Raw genomic sequence first — 18354 nt, forward strand, 5'->3', positions numbered from 1 at the left:
TTTTTCATTTAATGTCAGTTTTCATTCAGCTACCACTTTAAAATTTTTTTTTCAACGTTTTTTTATTTTTATTTTTGGGACAGAGAGAGACAGAGCATGAACGGGGGAGGGGCAGAGAGAGAGGGAGACACAGAATCGGAAACAGGCTCCAGGCTCCGAGCCATCAGCCCAGAGCCTGACGCGGGGCTCGAACTCACGGACCGCGAGATCGTGACCTGGCTGAAGTCGGACGCTTAACCGACCAAGCCACCCAGGCGCCCCCAGCTACCACTTTAATAAAATAAGCAATTTCAGTAAATAAATAAATATAGTGATATATAGTGAACAAGTTATATACATACATATGTATGTATGTATGTATGTATGTATGTATCAGTAATTGTCATGACTTGGTAGTTATCCTAGGTTTAGGCAATTTTAGGGGAAATAGAAGAAATCAAAGATGTTCCTGTTGAACACACCTATAGTTGATGCATTCTTTATGTTTATTTATATATTATTTTTGAGAGAAAGAGAAAGAACACAAGAGGGGGAGGCAGAGAGAGGGAGACACAGAATCCAAAGCAGGTTCCAGTCTCTGAGCTGTCAGCACAGAGCCTGTTGTGGGGCTTGAACTTACCATGAGATCTTGACCTGAGCCAAAGTCAGACGCTCAACCGATTGAGCCACCCAGATACCCTGTGTGTGTGGTTTTTTTTTTTTTTTTTTTTTTTTTGCTAATGTTTATTATTTTGAGAGAGAAAGAGAGAGAGAGAGAGGAAGCGTGAGCACAGGTTGGGGGAGGGGCAGAGAGAGAGGGGAGACTGAATCCCACGTAGGCTTCTCCCTGGTAGTTCAGTCTCACAGAGCACAAGATAAGGACCTGAACCGAAATCTAGAGTCAGATGCTTAACGGACTGAGCCACCCAGGCGCCCCCTAGCAAGCTGATGTATTCTTGTTGGAAAATAATGTGTTGTCATTTCAGAGCAAAGACAACAAAACTGACATTAGTATTTAAAGAGCTAAAGGAGTAATGCCTCTTTATTTTTAATGTTGATTTATTGTTGTGAGAGAGACAGAATGTGAGTGGGGGAGGGGCAGAGAGAGAGGAAGACCCAGAATCTGAAGCAGGCTCCAGGCTCTGAGCTGTCAGCACAGAGCCTGATGTGGGGCTCAAACTCACGAACTGCAAGATCATGACCTGAGCCGAAGTCAGGCATTTAATCAACTGAGCCACCCAGGTGCCCCAAGAGTAGTGCCTCTTTTAGGAACAGGACCGTTTGAGTCCTACAGGAGCTTTGGAGCATCTTTATTCAAGTGTTGACCATACAGTCTATACTACTTCTCCACTATTATGTGCAGACTGTAAGCCTTATAGTGGTAACACCTGCTATTAGGCCCCATGGTCTAACATACAGTGAAATACTGTGTATTAAATGACTTTCAGTTCTTGAAGCTTGGCTACATTTATCAGCTTTCATTCATAGCAAAGAAAGAACGGGGCGCCTGGGTGCTTCAGTGACCAACTCTTGATTTCGGCTCAGGTTGTGATCTCCGTTCATGGGTTCAACCCCCCACATAGGGCTACGCGCTGACAGCGGGGAGCCTGCTTGGGATTCTTCTCTCTTTCCCTTTCTCTCTGCCTCCTCCCCTACTCTTGCATGGGCACACTGTCTCTCAAAATAAATAAACTTAGAAAAATTTTTAAAAACCATATGTAAATATAAACCAAATGGGAATTGAAACTTAATTCTTTGGTTAATTTATCTAGCCTGCCTAATTTCATTTCAAACATCTTACCCATTTACTGATAGCTTATACGGGAGACATTATGGAAGTGTTTTCCATCTGTGACAGTGATTTCCATGTCATTTTCTTGAATGTGATTTCAGTCCTCTATTAGTAAATTCTGAGTATCTGCCCTCTTGGGCAAGTAAACTTGCCAATCAGACATTTTCTCAAAGGTGTATCTTATGTTAACGTGAATTGGGGTGCATGCTGGCATTTTTTAGAAACCTTTGTTTGAGAACCTGAGTGATGTGATTTTGCAGTATTGATTACTTATAGCCAAGTAAGTTATTACTCCTGTCAGCACACGATACTTTGTTTCCATGTGAAATGGAAAATAGTTTTTAATTTAACAATCCCCTCCCTAACGTATTTTACCCACTTAAGTCCAAACTAAAACAATGACTTCTGGGCCTCCATTTGTGTCGATCCTGTGAAGTGTTTAGGTCTGTCCATTGACCCACCTCCAGCTAACTAGCCTGTCAGATGATGAGAGCCTCCACACTCCCCAAATCAAATGTATGTGTTTGTTTCTGAAGGAGCTACCAAGTGATAGCACATTGCTAAATAATTTGCTTTTTTATTTAGTTTCTTATGGCCTTTACACTTTTACTGTGGATTAGCATCTTCCCTCTCTTCTTCTAGAGTCCATAAATACTGCACTTTTTAAATTTTGGCCTTTCTTCTTACTCATTTAGACAGTAAATAAAAGAGATACACACTCACCATCCCCTAGCATAATACATGTCTGTTTAAAAAGTAAGCTCATATTTAAATTCTGTTTATAACTCACTTCTTCCTTTGCACATCAGTTACTCATGTAGTCAGTATTTATTTAAATAATCCATGACCGCAGTGACCAGAAGCTGTTGTGTGGTGGAAATGCCAAGATGAGTGTGTTGCAGTTGAGGCAGGGGCTTCACAGACAAGTAGGGAAGATAGACAGGTCTATAAATAATGGCCACAGAACAGCTGTTACTTCATGGTCATGAACAAATAGGACAGGATGCAAAGGTGGAGGAGGGAGGTAACAAAAGGGATGATTTGAAAGGGAAAGTGACGTTTGAGTCATGGAAGATTAGCAAGGGAAGACAAGGAATGATGTTTTAGGCGATGAGAACAGCATGTGTGAGGACCAGAAGTACCACAAAATATAGCATGTTGGGAAGAGGCTCCATGAGAACGTTGAGCTTAAGGTGTCAAGGTGACAGTCGTCATTGGAAAGGCAGGAGAGGTCTAGATTGTCTGAAGGGTATCTTACAGTTAGGGTTGTGTGTCCTTTGAACCTGTGGAACCTTCAAATGGTTACATAGTTAGATCTGCTGTTTGAGGAAGACAGTTTTGGAGACAGTGAGAGGTAAAGGGGAATGTGAAGAGACGGGAATAGATATGGAGAGTAGTTTGGAGACTCTTAGGAGAGTCTGGGGAGAGAGATCATGAAGGCTTCTTTTAACCAGGGCTGTCACAGCAAGGGTGGAAAGGGCAGGGGACACTGAGCAACATTCCCCCAGGTGCTGTCAGGGAGACGTGGGGACAGTTGGATGTGCTCGAGGATAAATGCTGTCATTGCTATTCTCTTTTTTTCCTCTCTCTCTTTCTTGCCTTCTGAAAAACTTTCCAGTTATACCCTCTCTTTAATTTTAAGGAAGGGAGCTGCTTAGAAGATGTTTATTGTAGAGAAGGCAGCTTATTAGACCTTACATATTCTCACTTACTGCTCATTGAGTGATAACCAGGGTGTCTCTGGACAATTGAGTAGTAGTATTACCAGGTCAATTTCTGATTAGTTCAACCTAAAGCCTTATGGTTTGAACTACATTAATAATAAGAGTCTCAGAAATCGTGAGCAAACCAGTTGATCTTTTAGCCAAACCTAGTGCCTCAAAATCAGCAACTTTGAGGGAGTATTCATATGTCAGGGGGCATTTCACTCCCTCTGTGGTGATTTGGTGAAGAATATTACATCTGGCAATTTCCTACCAATGAGTCATAGAAAAGAGGACATGATAAGCCACATGTACTTGGAAAGTTACACAAATATAACGAAGAGCTATTTTCCCTTTATGATGCTTCTCAGATTTAAGCATCGCTCTGTGTCCATGGCAACCACACCGGTCCAGGGTTTCCTCTTCCCACATTCCGCTCACTGCAAGAGCTTTATGACTTGTCTGCCTTCAGTCTCTTCCTCTCTTAAAATCCTTTGCCCTCTGCTACGAGATTCATCTTTCTAAAGGTGTGTCTTCATTGTATTATTCATCTGTCTGCTGTCTAGTATAAGCCCGTCCTCTGGCTTTCCATTTTCATCATAATCTGGCCTCAGGTAGACCTATTGGGCACCTTATTACCTGTGCTGTGGACCCCCCTAATGTCCCGATCATGGGTCTTGTTTCTGCTCTGAGTCTATAGTACCACTGACGATAGAGACCACATTATACACTAGTTTCTTATTCCACTGGCACCAGATAAACTCTGGGCTCATGGTGTGTATATAGAGAAATGAATATTTCCTCTCTTACCTTTTACCCCTGGGCTCATTTATCCCTCTGTATTCCCACTTGGTCTTGGGGCTGTTTCTGGTTATTTTGTGTTGTTAATTTCCTTCTCCTTCCTAAAGTAGTTGACAGTCATTAGCATATGTTATCCAAAGTTTACAGGACGCTTTGAAAACCAATATTATGCTATCCTTGTTTTTAAATATAGAAACCTCTCTCTTCTTTACCAAAAACCACAATGACTCAGCTACTTGCATGTCTAAAATGGTTTCTGCAGTTTTTAGGTGGCAAGACCTTATGGGGGCTATAGATTAACCATAGTTTTTTTGGAAGTATAACGTTTGGTATTAATCATGGCACGACTGCCATGAGCCAGGTAGGCCATTTATACAAAAATGTGTATAGCCATCGGTTCAGGGGGAAAAAAACAACTGACACTCGTGAAAGATATATACTACAATGCTTTTAAATTTTTTAATACCACTATGATATTTTTATTCAGTGTCTTTTTTTATGAAATTGAGATAAAATAACTGCCTTGTCATAAGAGCGTATAATAACCGAGAGGAACAAAGACTATAAGCTAAGCTTCCTTACCATCTGCTCCACGGAAGTAACGAAATTCATTCCTCAGCAAACCCACAAGTTGCTGTGTTACAGCCTTGTGGGGTCTCTCAGGGAGAGCCGGAACAATAAATATTGAATCTATAAATGTCAAGGGGTCACTTTGCTAAAGAAAAGAGAGATTCAGAAGGCTCTGTAAAATAATAATATTTTAAGTAAAAATGAATGGATGAATGAAAAAAAGAAGCTGAAGCCAGAATCTTATTTTACATTTATGTTTTTTTCTAATAACTTGTCAGTAAAGATTTTTTTAAAGCTCTCCCACCTCTCCCCTGTGAGCCTTCCCCTGACATTTTCTAGTGGGAGAATGAGATAATACATGGAAAAGAAGTAAACAGTTTTGGGGATGCCTGGGTAGCTCAGTTGGTTAAGCATCCAACTCTTGAGTTCAGCATAGGTCATGATCTCAGGGTCGTGAGATTGAGCCCCATGTCAGGCTCCGCGCAATGCATGGAGCCTGCTTGAGATTCTATCTCCCCGTCTCCCTCTGCCCCTCCCTTGCTGCTGCTGTGCTCTCTCTCTCTCTCTCTCAAAAAAAAAAAAGTAGGGGTGCCTGGATGGTTCAGTCAGATAAATCTCCAACTTCAGCTCACGTCATGACCTTGCAGTTTGTGAGTTCAAGTTCTGTGCTGACAGCTCAGAGCCTGGAGCCTGCTTCAGATTCTGTGTCTCCCTCTCGCTCTTCCCCTCCCCCATGAGTGCTCTGTCTCTCTCTCAAAAATAAATAAACATTAGGGGAAAAAAAGAAGTAAACAGTTTCAAGTAGCAATGAATGTGATGAAAGAAATAATACAAGAGAATCCAATGTGTTCCTGCTCTCCATTAGGTAAGATGGTAAGAGAGGGCCTCTGTGAGCAAAATAACACTTGAGTTGAATAATGTAGTGGACCCAGTCATATGAAGATCAGAGCCAACAGCAAGTGCAAAGGCCCTGGGGCAGTAGAAGTTTTGTATGTTCAAAACAGAAAGGGGGCCAGTGTGAGTGAAGCATAGCGAGCAGATGAGCAAGAAGTAGAGAGGAAGGAGATGTGGTTAGAGAGCTATACAAGGGCCAGAGCAGTAGAGTCATACAAACAGTAGCAAAGTATTGGCAGTTGGGTTTAAGGGGAAGCCAGTATACGTTCTAAGCATGGAGAAATTTTACTGATTTATGGTTTTAAGACGTTTGGATTGAGGAGATCTGGTGTGTAGAATGCGACTTGAAAAGAAGCGAGAATAGAAGCATGGAGACTGGGAAGACGTTATTTCAGAAAATCCAAGCAGGATAGGATGGTAGCTTGGACTAAGGTGATAACGGCGAAAATGGAAAGAGAGGACAAATTCAGATAATTTTGTAGATAGAGCTGACAGGACTTACAGATAAATTGGATTTGGAAGGCTGATGGAGAGTGGGAAATCAAAGGTGTTACAGAAATCAGGCGGACTGATTTTGCAACACAGGAACAAATCATTTCTTTTAGCATGGTCTCATTACAACATATCATAGGAATGGGGTAAAACTGTGCATAGAAGTGGATGGCACAATGTCTGGCCCACAACAGGCACTCGTGAGGTTTTTTTTAAATGGTGTTTCTTTTTTTTTTATTATTATTTATTTATTTATTTATTTTTGGGACAGAGAGAGACAGAGCACGAACGGGGGAGGGGCAGAGAGAGAGGGAGACACAGAATCGGAAACAGGCCCCAGGCTCCGAGCCATCAGCCCAGAGCCCGACGCGGGGCTCGAACCCACGGACCGTGAGATCGTGACCTGGCTGAAGTCGGACGCTTAACCGACTGCGCCACCCAGGCGCCCCTGTGAGGTTTTTATTCTTACCTCCACCTCTGCACATTTTTACTACGAATTTGTATTCTCGCATTACTAATTATTTAGATCACCAAATTTCAAGCACATGACTAGAAAGTCCATCGGTAAGATTCAATCATTCATCAACTCGGTAATTGATGAGCTGTCTGTAGACATAGTCACTCCACTGGGCGTGGGGAACATGTTGGTGAGTGAAGCAAATATACAACCTTTCCTTAAGGAGCTTATTGTCTGCTGGGCTCAATTATTTCCCCAATAATATTATACAACTAGTTATTAAACCACACCTGGCATAAGTGAGAAGAATATCATGACATACTATAAGAACGTCTCTTTATGGCTTCCTAGTTTCCCTGGTTTATACCTCATTCGTTCCCATATTTCACCAGTGATTTCCAAACCCATCTCTTGGCTCCAGATTCATATTTCCCATGGCCTGTGGAAATCTCCAACAGATGGTCACTTACTTCTTGCTAACTCCATTCATCCTCCACCCTTTCCTGGCTCCAGTGCCCCAGTGCTTTCCTATCAGTTATTATCTTCACTATCATCCCAGTTTTCCATGCTAGAAATGTCACAGTCATTAATAATGTTAGCAATTTCATAAGATTGCTGTTTTTTAATGTTTATTTAATTTTGAGAGAGAGACAGAGACAGAGAAAAAGCAGGGGAGGGACAGGGAGAGAGGGAGACACAGAATCTAAAGCAGGCTCTAGGCGCTGAGCTGTCAGCACACAGCCCAACGCAGGGCTCGAACTCACAAGTGGCGAGATCATGACCTTAGCCAAAGTCAGACACTTAACCAACTGAGCCACCCAGGTGCCCCATTAGATTACTGTTTTAAACCTCATTTCCTCAATGAAAAGTGAGACTCAAGGAGGTGAACTTTTCCTGAAGTCACACAGTTACTGGACATCAAATGTTGGTTTTAAATTCAGGTCTGTCTGACATCTCAGTTTTTGACCTTTCAATAACATTTTGAAGGATTGTTAACATTTTTAAAGGGAAAAAAAATGATGGAGGAAAAACATTCCAGAAGGGAAGAACATTTTAAAAGGCTCAGAAATATTAAAGCACCAATATCTCTAATCAGAGAAATGCTTATCTATCATTCTCTTACACAGTAGTCATATTTTATCCATTTTGAAGGCTGAGCCATTCCAACGAACAATTATGGGGTAGCCATTATGCATCAAGTAACTGCTTCTGCTGGTTTTCAGCACAAGGATGGTACCTGATGCCTGTCTCTAAGTGCCTTAGCAGAGGAGAGGGACCTAACCATTGATTTCAAGGCAACTCACTAAAGTATAAGCCTGCAGATGGCTGTGAGAGAGACAGCAGAGGTGGAAACGTCAGGGGGCAAACGGGGCCATGCGCCCCAACTCCGAGAATGAAGGGTGGTTCCTGCAGGAGGTAATCTCGGAGTTGCATTCTGTCAGATTAAGAAAAGGTAAGTGAATTAGAGGGGAAGCACAGTTCTAGAAGAAGAGAAAGCCAGAACAGAGACCTGGAGACACAGAGTTGCCGGGGGTATGCAGGGAAATTCAAGTGTCTTGAGTATTGCTGATGGTGGAGATCCCAGCCTGTCATACCAAGGGCTGATCTCAAATCAGAAGAAATGGGAGTGGAGAAGAGGGGATAGTTGTAAGAGATGGTGAGGAGGTTGAATCAACTAGACTTGAATGATGGTTTAGAGGTGGGGTGGGGGGGTATAAAGGAGGACTCTGGGATGACACCCGGGTGCCTACTGTATAAATTGGGCAGGTAGCAAACACCCTCAGCTGGGATAGGAAATGTAAGACAAGGAGCTGCACTGGAGAAGAAGGAATGACGTTGAACACTACGATTAAGTCACATGTGAGGCTGCATATATCCAGTAAGGAGAGAGACAGGTGGGAGCTCTGGAGAGAGGGCTGATCCTGTAGCTGTATTGTTCAGAATTAGCAGGGAGGGTATGGGTAAGATCACCAGGGTACAGATGCTGCTCTTTGAGCATAAGTTTTTACTGTTTTTTTCTGTCATTTCTTTTAGAACCCCGGACACATTAGTCCCTCAGTATACTCACAGTGACATGACTGTAAATCCTGGTGTTTCCACTGGACTAATTTGATTAGCCTCTGGGATCAAGCCTGTTTAACTCTACTTTCTTCACTGTTTCAAATAACTCAAGTTCTATTTTAAACATTTATAGATCAGGGTGTAGTTATCCACAAAGTATTGTTGCGTTGACTTACCACTTACTAGCAGCGTGATCCTGAGCAAGTCGCTGAACTGTTCTAAGCTCAGGTGCCTCCTACGTGAAATGGTCATAATTGGTTGTTAGGATTAAATGCAGCAATGCATGCTCTAAGGGCTTAGCATAGTTCACAGCCTTTACAGGTATTGTATAAATATAAATAATAACTGTTATTATCTGTACTTTTGGTTATTTAAATATCCACAAGAGTTTGTGATGTACAAGTTACTTTGTTTGGCCCTGCTTGGGACAAATACCAGTATGGCACAGGTAAAGGAGCCCACCATGCAGGAAGGACCTCTGTATACCTGTTCACTTGTTGCTATCATCATGTGACAGCCTGTGGCAATACTGAGTATATACAGGGACTGAACTCTCAAGGGAGGTGAAGAGGGAGCAGATCACCTCTAGTGAACGCAGAGGAAAATTCACCTCCATTCGCACCATTTTGCTACCCCTGAAATTGTACTGAAACCATTGGAAGCCATGAGGCAGGGGCCAGGGCCAGGCTGTATAACCTATCACCATCGTTATTTTAGAGCATGGACTTGTCTTCAAAAAACTTGTATGTCCCCATCTTGGCATACTCATTTCATGGAAACAAATTCACTCGCTAATGCATGGGCTGACCCATATAACTACTCCACTGAAAATATTATTTTCCATAGTGACAGCTATTAAACTACACTTAGCGTTGTATGTAACATGAAGATGCCAGAAATAGCAAATTTAATAGAGCATGGGAAGAAGGCAGAGGCAATGCACAACTTACCAAGATGAATATAGCACCTCATTATTTTTAACAATCATGACAACGCACACATACTAGCACACACATAAAAATAAAAAGTAAAATGCTGATCCAGCGGAGGAAATCAAGGCACAGTCTAGATTCTATATATCATTATTTTAATCTGATCAATTTAACATAAACCCAGCCCTTGCTAACACTTATTTATGCCTCTGCTTACCTGGAAAATAAATAGGAGCCTTATACAAACTGTCCAGGGAAGGGGATGAATGAACTGAGAGCCAGCATTCCATTTTCAAGCCTACATCACTAACATGGCTTCAAGAAAGCTGCTCTTGAGACACTGTGGCTGATCTGCCAAGGATCCAGCCTCTCTGTTTGATTGAAGAAGAGAGTGCTTCTCGGTTAAAAATTGAGAAGGCAGATGTGCTTTATTATGATAAGTGTGTGTTCAGAAGTGATTATCCTCAAGACAGGCTTTTGGATGCCCCTCTCAACTCAAATCCAAGATTCTTAGATTCTTTCATGCCAGATAGCAGGCAGGATATCAATTCCAGATGAAATAAAATAGTGAAGCACAGTTTTCCTCATAAGATAGTTGTGTTTTTGTTGTTGTTGTTAAGTGGGCTACATTAATTGAAAGACAACAAAAAGGCAAGGTTCCCTACCATGCAACTGGGCTCTGGGACCTTGGCTTACTGGCTCTGCCTCAAGCAAGTTTTATGATTAAACAGGTCACTTACGGAACATAAGTCTTATCCTTACTAGGATAAACATGTTAGACTTCGATGCTTTCTGGGGTCTAACAACAGCACATTATTTTGTGATTCTGTTATCATGTCTAGAGTATCCTTATCAGTGTGGGTAGTGAAGTACTGAAGGACGTTGTCCAAGAAAATCCCATCCAAGAGGTAGGATTGTGAACACTTTAGAAAGATCCAGAAACCAGCTTATAGCAGGGATGGTTAACCATCTTGGAGAAAAGGAAATTAAGACAGTCTTCAAATAATTAATGTCACATAAGAAAAGTAGACTTCTTCTGTGTTATTGTAGAATATATAACCCAGTGACTAGAAATTTCACATTTCTGGCTTACCACAAGTAGTCCTTTCTAAACAAATGTCCAGTAATAAAATAGGTAGCAGGCTTTTGAGATGATTGTCAATAAAGGTAAGGAAGTAGAGGCAAAATGACCAACCCTCAACGTCTATAGTCATAGAAGTTCTTGCATTAATAAGGACATTATGTTAAAATCTGAGGACAAGGATATGTAGTAAGGTCATAATGATGCTACCATGATTACTCAGCATGTTATTAAATTGTTGGCGGGAGAAAGTTCTCTCTTCTATGAAACAACAACCACAACAACAAAAACTCCTTGTTTTTATCGATGGTTATAAGATGGTTATGCCTTAAGTCTTACAAGAGGTTAGACCATTCTTAAACACTAGGTAAGTCTATAATGTTATATAGGAATCCTTTTTTCCCCTTTGAATTCCTATAAAACTGTTACCCGAACTACCCACCATGGTGTCAGTTAATTTTGTACTCCAGTTCTTCAGTGTTTGCTCTCCAGCTACAAAATAATGAGACTCCTTTCCCTGTGATATAACTTATATGCTCAGTCTCCTTACATTTCATTTTAGCTTTTTCTTCAAGTAGCGTGCATAATGCATAAAGTTAGAGGCAGCATCTGGTGTATCTTTCTACCTCCAGGAGCACGTAGGAGAGCACGAGCAGAATCGAGACTCAAACGGCAGAGTGTGCATTGTGCAGGATTTTACATGTTCACCAGGATACCAATACTACTTACTCCGTTACCTTTATTTGACCTATTTGTTGGATCTTAGGGACCTGCCAAATTATTGAGGCTTTATCCTTTAAAAACTTGTCTGTTTTTAAAAGAAATAAAGAAATAACTAGAGAGTTCGCTTTTGCCTTTTTATCTTTCCAAGTTGAGAAGAGCATGGGTCCTCTCCTACTAATTACTAATGTGTCGAACTGAAGAGGCAACAGTTCTAATTCTGTTTCTAATGTTAATACATTCAGAGACCTTTTTGTCTTTCTAAACCCTAAGCCAGGTGAACACAATACATTTTACCCCTCTACATGACTTTCTGGAAAGATGAAGAGGATTACTAGTTATCTAGCACCCACCCTGTGCTAGGCACCACGAGAGATTCCTTTCTACACATTAACTTAGTTTTTGGAGCAACTTGGCTAGGTACAGGACATGGACATTTTACAGAGACTCAAAGAGTATGAAGTAATTTACCCATGTCATTCGACGAGTAAATGTGACTAAAAGATAATGGAATAAGCAATGTCCTGTTTTACTCTCAGAGATACGTTTAATTATCATTACGCTTGGATTATAGGTCCAGGCCAGTCTCACTAGTAGGAGCCCACTTTGTCTGAATCCATTGTGGATAACAAAGATGTGACTAGATCGTAACACAGTGTTGTTCCTCCTTTCATGGTGTCCACATTGTGCTCTATCTCCATGTTTGAATGCCTCTCTGATTTTAAGCTCTTGCAAATTGGAAAGTATTTCCTTTTTCACCTTTGTAACCCCTAAAGTAACTACTTAGCATGTTTCTTTGCACTCAGTGTTCTTAATTACATTAAGTAATAAATTAAGTCAAATATGGTCTTCATTTTACAGTGGGAGTCTATTTATGTCCTGCACATGTCCAGCAATCATGACACAGTAGAGTAGTTCAGGAAGAGCATTCCAGCACAAGGCTTTAATTAGGACCACCATCCACCTGATCCCAGCACTCCAGACAGTGGGTTTCTCTTCTTTAGACGTTGGCTTTGGGACCATTGCCTGGTCCTGTCTGCTTTTCTCTCACTGTCTCATTGCATGATTCATCCAGGTTTCCCATATTATCTTCAATTTGCTGTTGATCTTCCTGTACATATTAAAAAAAAAAAATCTTTGTGATGGTTGAAAAAATCTGAGAAGTCATGTATTATTAACTGGTTAATTTACAAGAGGGTTTTTTTTTTCTATCACTCGTTTCATCTTTGGACTACTTTATAACTGAAACATTTATTTCTCAGAAGTGTGCTGTTCTGAGCCTCATCAGCAATAAATAAATTACTTGGGGAGTTGGGGAGGGAGAAGAGAAAATGCTCACTGAGATGAGTCACTCTTGTAGGACTTCAAAAATGCCTGGAATCCATTCTTCCATTTCACCAAGTTATGTTCTAGAAGAGTTATTTCACCTGATATTGATCAATGGCTTATTCTCAAAGGACAACCTGAAAACAGGACCATGGTTGAAAAATTACGGAAATTTTGAAAGCAAAGGTGATGGCTTTGACAGGGAGGGGATGGAGGGAGCACTGTTTATATAGGGTGCTTTATTCTCCATAGAGTGATACATGGGAAGATGGCTTGGGCTTGGGCTGATGTCCCCATGTATACAGAACTGAATAAGTGGGTCTCTGAGATGTCTGGTTCCCCTTGATGTCAAAAGGAAGATGAGAGGCCGAGGAGGGACGTTACAACCTGGGATGTGTTCATTCCTATGCACGTTCTGGCCTGGCCTGGCGTGCAGAGAGATGAGACAGCTCTCAGTGTGGTCATTTCTAGGTAGGTGACGCCTTCTGGGCCCGGAGGGCCTTCTGTACCACATCTTCCCACTGGGAATTTGATATCGTCAGCCTTTGTCCTTCTCACCAGTTTAGCATGTTCTGGGCGCATGGAAACAGAGCTGTGGTTGCTCTGTGCTGTTGCTCTCTTTCCGTCTTCATCCTGACTCTTAACTGAGAGTCTGGCCTGTGAAGCCCTAGGACCTGGATCCAGTTCTGCGTGTCAGCAGCTCTGCCTCCGTCCCCCATCGTGCCGGCTCTGCCTCCTCTGTTCAGCATCTTGGTTCGGAGGCTGGTAGGAATAGCCAGCTGGGCCTGCTCCCACTTCTCCCTGTTCTTCCTGAGGCTCCTCTGTGCTTTAATCCCCACGCCTTCTGCAGGGCTCTGGTGTGGCCCCCGTTCCTCAGACTCATCAGGGAAGGTGTGCTCTGGACCCACGCGGTCTCCCCAGAAGACCCCTGCTGCTCTCCTGGCAGGGGCCACTCAGAGCCCAGGGCTGCACCAGCACCTTCACTTCCTCAAGGATGATGTATTTTTGAGGGGGAGGATCATGGAGAGGTTAGGAAAACTGAAATACAGGGTGACTTGTTTATAATTCCTCTTACATAACGTTTCTCAAATGTGCCCAAGTGTTTGCTTTGGTTTGCTCATTAAAATATCATACTTTAGTTATTACATTTAATATTAGCGCATGGAGTTTTAACTTCTTTTGTGAGCATCAGAGCCAGACCATAGTTCTGAAATCTTTGGATTAATTTTGACTTCTTGCCAGAATCCATTTGGGCAAGAAATTCCTTGTTTCTGGTTTATATGAGAAAAAATAAATGCTTCTGCCAGTGTTCTTTGAACCCACGTCAGTTGCATGGAAGCGTTTCCCCTATCTTAAAAAAAAAAAAAAAATCAACCCAAAAAAAGTCCTATAAGCAAAGGAGTCACTGAATTGTCCCTTCCTTTGCAAGTAAAAATGTGCCCTTGTTCTTAAACAGGAAGCTTCCATGGCAGTGCTTTTCACACTTCCATAGCAGTGGTACAAGTCTTTTCAAACAGAACCTCATGCAGAACTCCAGTATGTAAACAAGATAAAAATGGAACTGTTCCCTGCAGAGGTGTGTGTGTGTGTGTGTGTGTGTGTGTGTGTGTGTGTGTGTGTGTGTAGGGGTAGGCTGTGAAAGGCCCAGAACCCCTGCCCTCATCCTTACAGCCTCCCCCTTCCAACTGAACCTATCCCACCCTGGGTAGCCGATCAGACATTTATCCAAAACCTTAGGGATCTGAAATTTATTTATTTATATGTCATATTCTAATGGTTTTGATCACTTTCCATTAAAATCTTTAGTTTTTTAAGAAAGCATTTTCAGGGGCGCCTGGGTGGCTCAGTCGGTTAAATGTTCAACTTCAGCTCAGGTCATGATCTCACAGCTTGTGGGTTCGAGTCCCGTGTCAGGCTCTGTACTGATAGCTCAGAGCCTGAAGCCTGCTTCAGATTCTGTCTCCCTCTCTCTCTGCCCCTCCCCCATTCATGTTCTGTCTCTGTCTCTGTCTCTCTCTCTCTCTCTCTCTCAAATATAAATAAACATTTAAAAAAATTTTTAAAACAAAGCATTTTCAGAAGAAATAAAAAGCTTGACAACAATATATAAGTATCTTATTTAAGATATTTTGTTCATTAATACTCAAGATGTTTAACAAAAAAATGTTTTGTTTTTATTGAGTTTTAAAAAAAGGAACTCAACAATATTCTTTAAAGGAGGCAATATTTCCCTTTAAGCCGAATTTGGTAATGAATCTATGTCTTTAACCGAGATCCTAGAGATATGCTGGTAAATATGATTCTATTTTGTTACTTGCAGATATCTGTAACTGTTATTTGTCAGAACAGGAAACTAAGACTCAGAAGGAACCACCTGGGCTCTCTTAGCCCTGTTACCCTGTATCATGCTATAACTTCAGTGGAGAAACTGCTCTGAGATTCAGGAGAGCAGCTACAGAACTACAGCACCAGGATTCTCAATATACATGAGTTCATTGTTAGCTCAAGTTTAGAAACTGCTCCTAAAGGTGATCTTGTCTTTTTGCCTTCATTTGACTGTGACTATTATTCACATCAAGGGAATTAAAATCACACCTACTAAGATTGTAAAATTTAAAACTATGGACAATTCTCAGTTGTTATTAGTAGGGAAGGATTAATTTGACCAGAGAGTAGCAAAATAACATTTTGAGCTATTACCTGAATGTTTATCAAGGTCTGTGGCTTAAAAAAGTTATTACTGCTTGAGAATCTCAACTTTAGTGATTCCTTAGATGTATACTCTCATTATTATGTTGGAGGTCTTTATGTAGTATCATACTGAATGTTTATAAAAATCTTACTTTTAATTGTGGCTTCCCCTGAATGCTGAAATACCTCACATTGTAGCCTTGCAAAAAGTCGGTATTATTGCGTAAACACTGCAACTTGAGGGTGTGTCGTTTCTGGGAAGCCCAGTCTTTGCTCTCGTGCATACTCTAGCATTTTGCCCCAGACCCCTCTTCTGTGGGGATTTCAGTCCTCTAACAAGGGCTGGAAAATCCCACTTTAAATACGCAGCATAAAATCCGACTTGTATGTGTTACCGTATTAGAAAGCAAGAGTGAATAAAGGTGAGCCTTGTGGCTGACAGGCGGTCTGGTTTCTCTGTGAGCTTCACATGCTAAGAGAAGCTGGTTCATCTGCCTTTGGCTTTAGGATTCAACAGCAGAAGCTGTCAGACTAACACTGATTGAAGGTGGACTGGGAGGGGGAAGCACATCTGTCCAACGGCTCGCCATTGGCTTCTTATTACAGCATTCTCCCCCGAGACGCACTCTGCATGCTCATTCACCTACCTCCTCCTCTCCCCTCCCCTCCCCTCCCCTCCCTACCCCTTCATTACTGATTCACAGCGAGAGGCGGCAGCGGCGGCGGCGGCAGCGGAGGCAGTGGCGGCAGCAGCGCTGCTTGTCACGAATCGGGGATTGCAATGAGCTCATCCTTTTCTCCTTGCAGCTTCACAACTGCCCTGGCTTCCCGGCCACTGCTGCTGCTGTCTGCTCAGACACACAGACACGCGCGCGCGCACTCACACGCACACACACACGGCACACGCACACACACGCTAGACCCTTCCGAGCAGCCTGTACATTTTAACACATGTATCTGAACTCTGCTGCATCGCTCTTGGCCATTTTCTTGCATTCGATTGCTTCTGCCGGTTTTTATTTAGATCCGTGTTTGATTTCGTTTTCCAGTCTACTTTGGGGCTCTGGCACAGTGGATAATTTAGCCAAAATGTTCTTCCTGTGGAGACATTAGCTGACAATTCCCACCAGAGACTGGCTGGTGCTCCTGGGGAGACCTAAGCCTGCCTCCCCTCCCACTGCAGTTCTCAAAATTGTGGATAAGAGATCCAGCTTTCTCATTCTGGATACCTACTTACTGCTCATGGAAGAAGGGGTGCCCTGCCCAGCCCCAGCTGCTAAGCTCACACCTCCTGTCAAAAAGTCCCAGGACATGCACGACGAGAGGAGCAAGCTGGTGAATGAGTATGCATGTCGAGTGCTGGAACTTCTGGGGATGGGGCATCGTCTGTTTGTGCCTCGGCTTCTGGCGGTGAGACTGTTTTTCATTGAACTTCATTTATAGGGAATCTGCCACCCTCTGGGAGAATTCCTGTATCCCTAAAAGAGGCTTGCAGTCTCCTGTTTTTCTTCTCCTCTTACGCACTCTACCAAGAAGGAAGTGCTGAGTGGCCACTGTCGTGGGGCTCTAGCTGAGCCTGGTCCATGCCACTCCTTAATTGGCTAGAGGGGATATGGCTCTTTTCTAAGAGCCCAGGGCCACATTAGTGGCATTATCTCTGTGGCAGGGGAAAAAAAAAAAATGTTTTCTGGCTGCCTAGACTCCGCAATAAAGCAGAATACCCAAGTGCTTGATTTAGGCATTCTGTTATTTACGTCTCCAAAGGGTTAAATTTCACAACAGACATTATTGCTACTTATCTAGACTACTGTGGTTTGCATTCTAACCTCACCATTTGATTGCCAGTTTGATTTTTATTTTTATTTTATTTATCTATTTATTTACCTATCTATCTGTTTATTATTTATTTATTTATTTATTTATTTATTTATTGGGTACAGAATTTTACCCCCTAAAAATCCTGGGGTAGAAAATTGAAAATTTCTCTCCTGGAATGTTTGAACTGTGTATCTATGAAGCAGCTTAAAGCTATTGGGTCTGTGCTATGAATCTGGGAAGTCTGGCTTGCCTGTTTTTTTGATTTCCTGAACAAGAGAAAAATCACTCACCCTTCCTCACTTCCTACCAAGGGTTAAAATTAAATACCCACAATCGCTGGTGCAGGGTTTCTTTTTAGTGGTTTGAGAACTATACCTAGCAACTGTTCTATAATATAATTGGTCTACAGTAGTCCTATACCATTATTTGGTAATTGAACAAGAATCATTAAGCTTTGTCTATTTTATACAATGGACTTTAACACCATTCCAGACTGTTCTTTCATTATGGTTCTGTCATATGTGATTCTTTTCAAAAGTACAATGTTCACACTTTCCTCTCACATACTCCTCTTCAGTCTAGTTCATCTCTGTTTATATTATCGTTGCAATTACCAATTCAGTGTTCATGTATGTATTTGCATGCAAATATTTTCTCTCTTGTATAATCATAACAGCATTTTAGGTAGCTGTGCACGTGAGGGATTTTTCACCCCGAAGAAAGTCTGTTAGTCATTGCAAGATGAAGTTAGAAGCAGTGACCAGCATACAATTTGGGGGGGTTGGTATTTTTGAGAAATCGTTTCCTTGCCATTCAAGAGAGAAATAGAAAGAACCCAATACATATGTTTTCACGCCCAAGTGAGGTCATCAGTGCTTACTTAAATTTTGTTTCCCTGAATCACGTTTTTCTTAATAGAAGAGGAAACTGAAGATTTATGATTCCATTGGAAAGGAATTTTTTAAGTGAAATAAAAAGCATTTTATTCAAGAGCTTTGATGCCATTAAGTGCTAAAATGTATTTCAACAAGTACATC

At 41.8% G+C, this 18354-nt stretch overlaps 1 protein-coding gene and 1 pseudogene across 7 annotated transcripts in view; one reads left to right on the forward strand and one right to left on the reverse strand.

Annotated features, from left to right (window-relative positions):
* RABGAP1L (RAB GTPase activating protein 1 like) overlaps positions 1–18354 on the forward strand; it is a 758910-nt gene that overhangs the window by 578031 nt on the left and 162525 nt on the right. The window contains exon 1 of one of the 7 annotated variants that reach the window (XM_058701187.1): positions 16226–16909. The exons of the other annotated variants lie outside the window; for them this stretch is intronic. Coding sequence (XP_058557170.1) covers positions 16742–16909 — 168 coding nt within the window. The 5' untranslated portion in view covers positions 16226–16741. Of the gene's footprint in view, positions 1–16225; positions 16910–18354 lie in introns of those variants that run through there. 7 annotated transcript variants of the gene reach the window in all.
* LOC131496433 (male-enhanced antigen 1-like) lies at positions 9744–15783 on the reverse strand (annotated as a pseudogene).

Source organism: Neofelis nebulosa, chromosome 15, assembly GCF_028018385.1.
Source record: "Neofelis nebulosa isolate mNeoNeb1 chromosome 15, mNeoNeb1.pri, whole genome shotgun sequence".
Lineage (NCBI taxonomy): Eukaryota > Metazoa > Chordata > Mammalia > Carnivora > Felidae > Neofelis > Neofelis nebulosa.